We start from the raw sequence: 9,377 nt of genomic DNA, 5'->3' as shown, positions 1-9,377 counted from the left end.
CTATGGGACGGACATGCATACTCTCACTGCAATTATGCACTATATACACTGTATCTTCTGTACGACGGATATGTGTTGTGTACATCAATATGTAACGAATAATTCAAGTGTAGCTAAACGCAAGTATAATTACGGACTCAATCTCAGTTGAGATTGTGAAATTGATTTGATTAGTTTATTTATTTGTCTTCATCAATAATGTACAGGTCCTCCTGAAACTTGCACCCACAATGCTCTTGTATTATAGTGTAAATAAAAACATGGATCTGAACTGGTTTTTTTTAAAGAGTTTCATTGGGGTGACAGGAAAGATTACTGAGACTACGACAAAAGTTTGTTGTGATAGTAAATGACCAGGTTAAGGTTTAGAGAACATCTTTACTCATCCTGTTCAACTATACAGTGCTGTTTATAATAACCTTATGACTACTGAAAAGTCCAAACTTTATGTTAAAAAAAGATCAAAACATAACAAATAAGCATTATCGATATTTGAACTAAATTATCAACACAGTAATACCCTCCCCCCCAAAGAAAACGAGACGAAAAAAACAGTAATAGCGTTTGTAAATGGCTAGAAAGCCAACTTCATAGTAAAATATCAAATCTAGAGGTATAAATAGATTTGGCCTTTTGAAAGTGGTCAATTATTATTATTTACATAATATTACAGAATTTCACCTTTCCAACAGAACATCTCTTATTGTACAAGTTTGACACCAGTATTTACACAAGTCATCCACAAGAGCAAGAAGAAGCATACAGTAGATAGAATGACAGAATATAGGAAGGACATTTATCCCTTTTAAGTAATTACATACAAATAAGACATTTCAAATGGATAGATATTTCATTTAACTAACTCAAAAACTTTAACAAACTTTCAACAAAAAAAACAAGAGTACAGAACATTTGGCATTAGTCACAAAGACATAGTATCAAAACAGTTTTAAAGTACAACATGAATTACAAAAGGCACAGAATACCAGACCCCCTAGCAGCCAGTTACAATGTGTGGTCATACATGCAAAACAGTATGTTTTATTCTGATAATTGGATGCGTAATCTCATGTATTTTGTAGCTAGCTAAGCCTATTACTCACAATTTGCTAGCTCACGTTGCAAACGACTGGTACAAAAAAAGGTCTCTCTCTCTCTCCGCATAGAGCACAGTGTATCTCTCAGAGCGTGTGGTGCTCCTTGTAGTGTGTCTGTGTGTGAGAGGTTACATGAGGGACTCCAGGCTCTCTGCTGCAGTGGTGGCCCCCAGAGGGACAGAACCGTTGGTCTCAGGGGACCGTAGGGCCCTCTGGTCTTCCTGGCTGTCCACCAGACTCAACACGGCCCTGTACATGAACTGGTACTGCTCCTAGGAGGGGAGTGGTGAAAGACAGAGTGCAGGATGAGCCAGGTGCAGGGTGCAAATTATGGGGGAGCCGGGGGAGGCTCAGTTCCCCTGAATAATTTGTCCATTCTTCTAATTCAGTGGTAAATATGTTTTACAGTGGTACATATTAAAATAAAAGCTTCCAAATGAAACAAACACCCCCACCTCTCTTCATGGTTTAAACCATTTATTTTTTATGTGGCTCTTTTACACATCAATTTTCCTTTGTACTTCCTCATTTTCGCCATTTGTTTGCCATGTGTCCTTGATAATTTTTTAAAATTTATTCCAATGCATTAGATTTATCAGTTGATTAATCATTGTTTGCTGTTGTCAGTCAGCTGTTTAGAGAGATCATTGCTTTGTTTTTCAGGTGCATGTGGGTACTTTATTACTTTCTATCAATATATAAAGCTAGACACCAATGCACGTCACAGGATGCCACCTTTCCAACAAGTCAGTTCGTCAAATGTCTGCCCTGCTAGAGCTGCCCCGGTCAACTGTAAGTGCTGTTATTGTGAAGTGGAAACGTCTAGGAGCAACAACGGCTCAGCCGCAAAGTGGTAGGCCACACAAGCTCACAGAACAGGACCGCTGAAAATTGTCTGTCCTCAATTGCAACACTCACTACCAACTTCCAAACTGCCTCTGGAAGCAACGTCAGCACGAGAACTGAAATGGGTTTCCATGGCTGAGCAGCCTAAGCTTAAGATCACCATGAGCGATGCTAAGTGTCGGCTGGAGTGGTGTAAATCTCGCTGCCATTGGACACTTAAGCAGTGGAAACGCGTTCTCTGGAATGATCACGCTTCACCATCTGGCAGTCCGACGGATGAATCTGGGTTTGGCCAGAATGCATAGTGCCAGAATGCATAGTGCCAACTGTAAAGTTTGGTGGAGGAGAAATAATGGTCTGGGGCTGTTTTTTATGGTTTGGGCTCGGCCCCTTAGTTCCAGTGAAGAGAAATCTTAATGCTACTGCATACAATGAAATTCTAGATGATTCTATGCTTCCAACTTTAGTGTCCACATACTTTTGGTCATGTAGTGTACGGTAATGACAGTAGACCTATAGTTGACTCTTTCGGTTAAAAGCGATTTTGCAATGGCATAGGCCTACAATATTTTGCATTTGTGTGCCCATGAGAACCGTTTTCACGGCAAAACATACCCATGATACATTTTGATACATTTTGAATGGTACAGCAATAGGTTGGTACAGCTTTCTGTGAGAAATCAATGCGAATTACAATTAGTTGTGGCTAACGTTAGCAATTGTTAAAAGCTTAATAGTTACAAACAACACAGTCATAAATGTCATTAATGTAAGAAAGGAAAAGTAATGTTTGTCTTTTGTCACATGATCTGTGAAGACTCCAAGCAATAACTCATGAATGTTTTGATTCAACTCATGTATTATATTGAACACAGGCTACTTGTTCTGCATGTGTTCATGTGTGTAAAACTGCCTCGGCTGAGAGGGTATGGCTGTGGTATAGGCTTAGTGGAGCATAAATGCAAGTTTACCCACCCTTTCAGAAAAATGCATTGAAAGTATAGAGAGCGTTACTTTTTTCACCACAATTGGCAATCATAGTTTACTCACCTTTTATTTATTTTTTACCACTACACACTGGATACTGGTAGGCCTATTTGAAGTTAATAGTTAATACACATTATAGCCTAGTCTTGTAAGTTGACCTTGTGTGTTAGGCTGACCATCCCATTTTTTCCAGGACAGTTTTAGCCTCATTTTAGGTGTCCTGACTTTTCAGGCTACAAAAAAGGTCACTAATCAATGGCAATCGCTGTTGATTAGTTCTATATTAAAACACCAAGTGTTTTAATGTAGAACTAATCTGTTACAAAACACTTGGTGTTTTGTAACAGATGTCTATTTCCATTCATCAAATGTCAAGAGTACACATGCAGTTTGGATGCTGGATTCCTTTACATCTTTTTTATTATTAGGCCAACGCAAGCACGTGCACTCAATAGAGACGCCCTGAGTGTCATGGTGTAATTCGCACTCTGGCCAGGTGTGAGAGCTATTTACTTCCTGGCACAGCCAGAAGAGGACTGGCCACCCCTCATAGCCTGGTTCCTCTCTAGGTTTCATCCTAGGTTTTGGCCTTTCTAGGGAGTTTTTCCTAGCCACCGTGCTTCTACACCTGCATTGCTTGCTGTTTGGGGTTTTAGGCTGGGTTTCTGTACAGCACTTTGTGACAGCTGGTGTAAGAAGGGCTTTATAAATACATTTGATTGATTAATTTGTGAGCAGTGTGTGAGTGAGCTAACTGTGTATGGTGTGCAGGTGTGTGTGTGAGCTAACTTAGTGAACTATGTGAGCTGTTTGTGTAAGCTGTTTGTGTAACGTGTGTGTACATGTGTGTGCAACCTGGACTCAGGGGTGGGTGTAACATAGTAAATGGAAATCCGTCAGAACCAAATTAGTGTGATGTGTTCCATTTGGTGTGGTATGTATTAATATGTGGATGTCCATATCCATTTCTTATGATATGTTATTAATTACAATTCGTATGATATGTTACAAATTATAATTTGTGTGATATGTTACGAATTGCATTTCGTACAATATGTTACGAATTTGCACTACGTATTGTTGGATTCGGGGTAAACTTTGAACATTGAGATACTAAAGACATGATAGATCAGAAGCATGGTATATAAAGAGACAGTTTTTTATGAAGTTAATGGTTCTCTGTAGAAAGACAGAGTGGATGTGGAATGTGCTGGGTGGACGGGAGGGAGTCATGGGAGTGCGAAGGGTGATACGGATGGAGAGCTTAGGGTTACACATCAAGGGGGTTGAGGTCAGGTCACCTTAAGGGAGACAGGACGGTTTACCACTATCACTTAGTCTTCCTGTGGAACCATAAGATGTAAGGATTGGAGAGAAGGAGGAGTGTTTAAAGTGGAGTATATATACTTGTAATGGTGGAAACATGTTTTTGTCTGAATACAGCTGTGCCGACCCTTTGGGAAGAATTTAACTTGGTTAAGCTTTTCTAGTGTACGTGAGTTATTTACTCTGAAAAATGAGAACCTAACAGTATGATATGTTACAAATTACAATTAGTTGTGGCTAAAGTTAGCGTTAGCAAATTACAATTTGTGTGATATGTTACGAATTACAATTGGTACAATATGTTACGGATTTTTCAATACGCATGATATGTTACGAATTACAATTAGTTGTGGCTAACTAACGTTAGCTAGGTAGCTAACGCCAACGTTATCTAGTGTAACGCCCTGGCCATAGAGAGGGTTTTTTGTTCTCTATTTTTGGTTAGGCCAGGGTGTGACATGGGTGGGCGTTCTAGGTTTCTTTTTCTATGTTGGTGGTTTTCTTTGTTTCGGCCGTGTATGGCTCTCAATCAGGAACAGGTGTAGATCGTTGTTGCTGATTGAGAGTCATACATAGGCAGCCTGTTTTTCCTTTGGGGTTTGTGGGTGAATAATTTCTGTTTAGTGTTTGCACCTGACAGTACTGTTTGGCTGTCGGTTTCTTGTTTTTTTGTCTAACGTGTTCTTTCTTGAATAAATTCATTTAAGATGAACACATCCTCCGCTGCACCTTGGTCTCATTCTGACGACGGCCGTTACAGCTAGGCTAGGGGTTAAGGTTAGGAGTTAGGTTAAAGGGTTAAGTTTAGGGTTTGGGTAAGAGTTCGCTAACATGCTAAGTAGTTGCATTAGCTAAAAAGTAGAAAGTAGTTGCACAGTTGCTAAAGTTGTCCGTGATGAGATTTGAAAACGCAACCTTTGGGTTGCTAGACGTTCGCGTTATACGACCACCCATCCACCCCGACCAACTCCTGTCCTTTTTTAAGTAACCTTCTGTTTTATGTAACCACACCAAACGTAACATATCATACTCATTTCAATGTCCCGGATTTTCCTTTACTATTTTACATCTAGTCTATGAGACCAGGCTGGTGTGAGTATGTGTGTGTCTATGTATGAGCTGTGCTATGTTCCCTGTGTTTCTGTGTTGTGTGTGTGCTGTTCCAGGACGTACCATGTCGTTGAAGACACCAGGCCTCATGAGGTTAGTCATGCGAGCCACCTGGTACACATCCACAGAGCCCTGCTGCTCCAGCTGCTGTGCCAGGGTGGTGAGGGCACAGAACAGCCCCGCCATCGAGCCACCCAGCCTGGCACAGACAGGGGAAAATATGCTATGAACCAATTACGGAAACAACACCCAAGTCTTTGTCTCAAACACAGAATGAGCCAACAACTCCTGTAACAAAAAGCACTTTTATATGGTGAATCAGTGAAATCAGTTCCCATCAGTGAGATAACACACTCTTCAAATAAGATTCCTCGCACCCTACCAGCCCTCAGCTGACCTCTCAACCCCAGAGAACACAGAGGGAACAGAGGAGAGGAACAGAGGAGAGCAGTAACTCACCGATCATGTACGACTATGGTTCCTTCTCTCCGTCTGCTGTCCTCTGTGATCATGTTGAGCAGCTGGAAGGTGCTGCTGACGGGGCTGTCTGGGTTGGGCCAGCAGGGGGACATGTACTGACGCACCTCCAGGACATAGTTATCCTGGGGAAAGAAAGAGAGAGAGAGGAGTGTGGGAAGTGTGTGTGTGTGTGGTGTGTGTGTGTGTGTGTGTGTGTGTGTGTGTGTGTGTGTGTGTGTGTGTGTAGTTCTCATTTGTGTGTGGTCCTCATTTGTGTGTATGTGTCTGGTTTGATCTGTGTGTGGTTTGATCTCTCCCAGCTAGCACATTTGGTTCATTGGAAGTTGTGGGAACGTATGTTTTTGGTTTCACATTGGTTGTGAACAGTTCTGAGAACAGAAGCGAACATTTTGTCTGTTCTGGGAATGTTTATTTTTAGTTTGCATCCAGGGAGGTTCTGAGAGCGTTTTACTCTGGTTCCTTGGAAGTGTTATTAACCCTCTGAGAAATGAAATTATAGGGAATGTTTCTGAATGTTTCAATAAGACTTTTAATAACACTGCTAGATTATTTGGGGTTCGAAACATGTTTGAACTCCATGCACAGATAGGACACATGGAAATTCATTTCCTTGGGCAGTAGCCCTTTCCTGCAGTCAAATGACCAAATCACCTTCTGGTGGCCTAATGGGTGGAACGTTAAAAAACGATCAAAATTCGGTTTCTATGTGAAACGGTTTTGTTATAGTTCAGTCCTTTTTGATGTATATAAATTGAAATATTGAGATTCAAACTCAAAATGTAATACATTTCAAGATCTATATCTGGCATGGTACAGGTGTCTTCTTTTTTTATGCCCATAACCATGTGTGTGAGGTGTATACTTTTGTTTCAAAGCACTCATTAAGATCAGATGTGGACAATTAGTGGTCGCGGCCAACACACCTCAACACACTAAACAAGATAGAGGATACAAAGTGTTTGTTGATGCTGAGAATGGAATGTTTACGTTTTTAAATAACATTGCAAGAAAGTTCTCTGAACATTACAAACGTTTTCTTATGTTGGTTATGTAACGTTTTCTTCACGTTCTTGGAACAATTTGAGAACCTGACTTTAAAGAAAACCTTGAGGAAACCTTAGGAAACATTATGCTGAAGTACTGAAATTCCCACGGAAGAACTTGTTTCTTAACGTTCTCTCAACTATCTGAGAACATTCCCAAAGCCAAACTAGTTGGAGAACGTTACTCGAACATTACCAAAATTGAAATGAAATGTAACCATGTTTGAACTTTTAGGAAATGTTCTGTTAAAGTAATGAAATACCAAGAAAATAATAATTTTTTGTCAAGTTCCTTAAATGTGCCGAGAATGTTCCAAAGACAGGCAACTATCCTGCACCATTCCCAGAAAGTTGTGGAAAGGTTGCAAAATAACCATAGGACAACCATGCTCCCACCAAGCTATAAGAAACATTTGGTTCTCAGATCGTTATGTGCTAGCTGGGCTGTGTATGTGGTTAAATCTGTGTGTGTGTATGCGTGTGCGAGCTTGCACGTGTGAGTGTGTGGGGTTGGATCTTACCTGTGTGGCCTCCAGTAAGAAGTCGTGGACCACCAGTCTCTCCTCGTTGGCCAGACAGATGTGGTCCTCTCCAGAGAACGACACTATGAAACCCTCACAGCTGATTGGCTGATCCTTACTGGGCCAGTACACACAAGACTCCTCCCCCTCACTCTGATAGGACACAATGGAGACAGCGTTATAGGTGTGATACTGTTGACGTGTGTGTGTGTGTGTGTGTGTGTGTGTGTGTGTGTGTGTGTGTGTGTGTGTGTGTGTGTGTGTGTGCGTGTGTGTGTCTGTGTGAAGTGCTACCTGCTTACCTGTGCTGTGTGTGTGTCAGGCAGGGAGATGATGAGCTGTGAGTTGTGGTCCCAGACCATTCTCCAGAAGTCAGAGACAGTGGAGGGGAGAGGAGACTGGGTCAGGATAAATTCCCTGCTCTTGTGGTAACCCTGGAACACAGCACAGACACAGTCAAAATAAACAACATGAATCCGGAACACACATATCACTTTGCTTCGACATGGTTTATGAGTGTAGAAAACATTAGGAACACCTTCATTTTGGGTTGCACCCCTTTTGCCCTCAGAACAGACTCAATTCATCAGGGCATGGACTCTACAAGGTGTAGAAGCATTCCACAGGGACAGTTGTGTCAATTTGGCTGGATGTACAATACTTTGGGTGGTGGACCATTCTTGATACACACGGGAAACTGTTGAGAGTGAAAAACCCATCGGCGTTGCAGTTCTTGACACACTCAACCGGTGCACCTGGCACCTACTACCCTACCCTGTTCAAAGGCACTTAAATATTTTGTCTGGCCCATTCACCCTCTGAATGGCACACAATACACAATCCATGTCTCAATTGTCTCAAGGCTTAAAAAGCCTTCTTTAACCCGTCTCCTCCCCTTCATCTACACTGATTGAAGTGGATTTAACAGGTGACATCAATAAGGGATCATAGCTTTCACCTGGATTCACCTGGTCAGTCTATGTCATGGAAAAAGCCATTCCTAATGTTTTGTACACTCAGTGTATGTAGTGTTTATGAAGACCTTGCGAATGCTCTATAAAGCATTTATAAGGGGTCCAAATGGACAACCTCGTTCTTACCATGATATAGGAAGCGTTGATGTAGTCTGAAGATTCTCCTTCCACTGGACATGACAGACACACTCTGGATCTCTCCACTGCAGCACACACAGAAACACACCACGCAATTGACTATTTTCAAGTGGTCCTAAAGTATTGCTTGAATTTATTTATTGAAAGAGTTCTGGTTCTCTCAGATAAACTATTCCATTTTTTTATTACTCTGAATCGAAATGTTCTTTTGCCTATTTCTCTTCTCTGCTGAGGTAAGACATGGATGAAGGAGAACCTTTTCCTGGTATTGACTGAATGGCTGTCTCTAACCAACTATATCGTGTTGTGTGTGATTGGCTACTTCAACTCACCCGGCATGAGAGAGGAGGTCCTGTTTTTGTCAGCGTTTCCTTCTCTCAGGGCAGCGGCGTAGTCAGCCTGTCTGGCTCTGCGCTGACTCACCAGCTATAACACAACAGTAGTAAACATTACCAACACATTACCATCACTCCTGCTAAGTGGCTTTCACCAATCAAGTCATGCCAGATCAGTGATTACTAAAAGGATGTATCCTCAATGTGTTTGGGCAGGTCCCAAGTCAGGGCCCAGAAAGTAGCACACTAGGGTGTTGGGTTCCACTCTGTGTGTGTGTGTGTGTTCTGACCTTGAACTGTCTCTCCATGCGTGTCCTCCCGGAGGGCCCAGTGGTCAGCAGGTCCGAGACGTAGGAGTGGACCAGGTCAGAGGTCACCAGAGTGTCCCTGCTGACGATGGCCTCCACCAGGGCATCATGGATAAACACATACTGTTCCTGAGGACCAGAGAGACATAACACAGAGAGAGACTTCTCACATCAGGGCTGGATAATGACGTGATTATTAGAATCGGCTGTAT

At 41.9% G+C, this 9,377-nt stretch overlaps 1 protein-coding gene across 4 annotated transcripts in view; it reads right to left on the bottom strand.

Moving 5' to 3' along the window:
• Positions 1 to 358: 358 nt before the first annotated feature.
• The window catches only part of LOC106576082 (receptor-type tyrosine-protein phosphatase zeta), a 52,959-nt gene continuing 43,940 nt past the window's right edge, over positions 359 to 9,377 (bottom strand). For all 4 annotated transcript variants that reach the window (XM_014152963.3, XM_014152964.3, XM_082963843.1 and 1 more), the window contains 8 exons: positions 9,148 to 9,294; positions 8,855 to 8,948; positions 8,511 to 8,587; positions 7,713 to 7,844; positions 7,411 to 7,563; positions 5,826 to 5,968; positions 5,430 to 5,565; positions 359 to 1,369 (listed from right to left, as the gene is read on the bottom strand). In XM_014152963.3, the coding sequence (XP_014008438.3) occupies positions 1,226 to 1,369; positions 5,430 to 5,565; positions 5,826 to 5,968; positions 7,411 to 7,563; positions 7,713 to 7,844; positions 8,511 to 8,587; positions 8,855 to 8,948; positions 9,148 to 9,294 (1,026 nt within the window). In that variant the 3' untranslated portion in view covers positions 359 to 1,225. The remainder of the gene's footprint in view (positions 1,370 to 5,429; positions 5,566 to 5,825; positions 5,969 to 7,410; positions 7,564 to 7,712; positions 7,845 to 8,510; positions 8,588 to 8,854; positions 8,949 to 9,147; positions 9,295 to 9,377) is intronic.

Source organism: Salmo salar, chromosome 17 (genome assembly GCF_965601325.2).
Source record: "Salmo salar chromosome 17, fSalSal1, whole genome shotgun sequence".
NCBI classification, from domain to species: domain Eukaryota; kingdom Metazoa; phylum Chordata; class Actinopteri; order Salmoniformes; family Salmonidae; genus Salmo; species Salmo salar.
The sequence above is the reverse complement of the archived record's forward strand: the minus strand, read 5'-3'. Positions and strand labels throughout refer to the sequence as shown.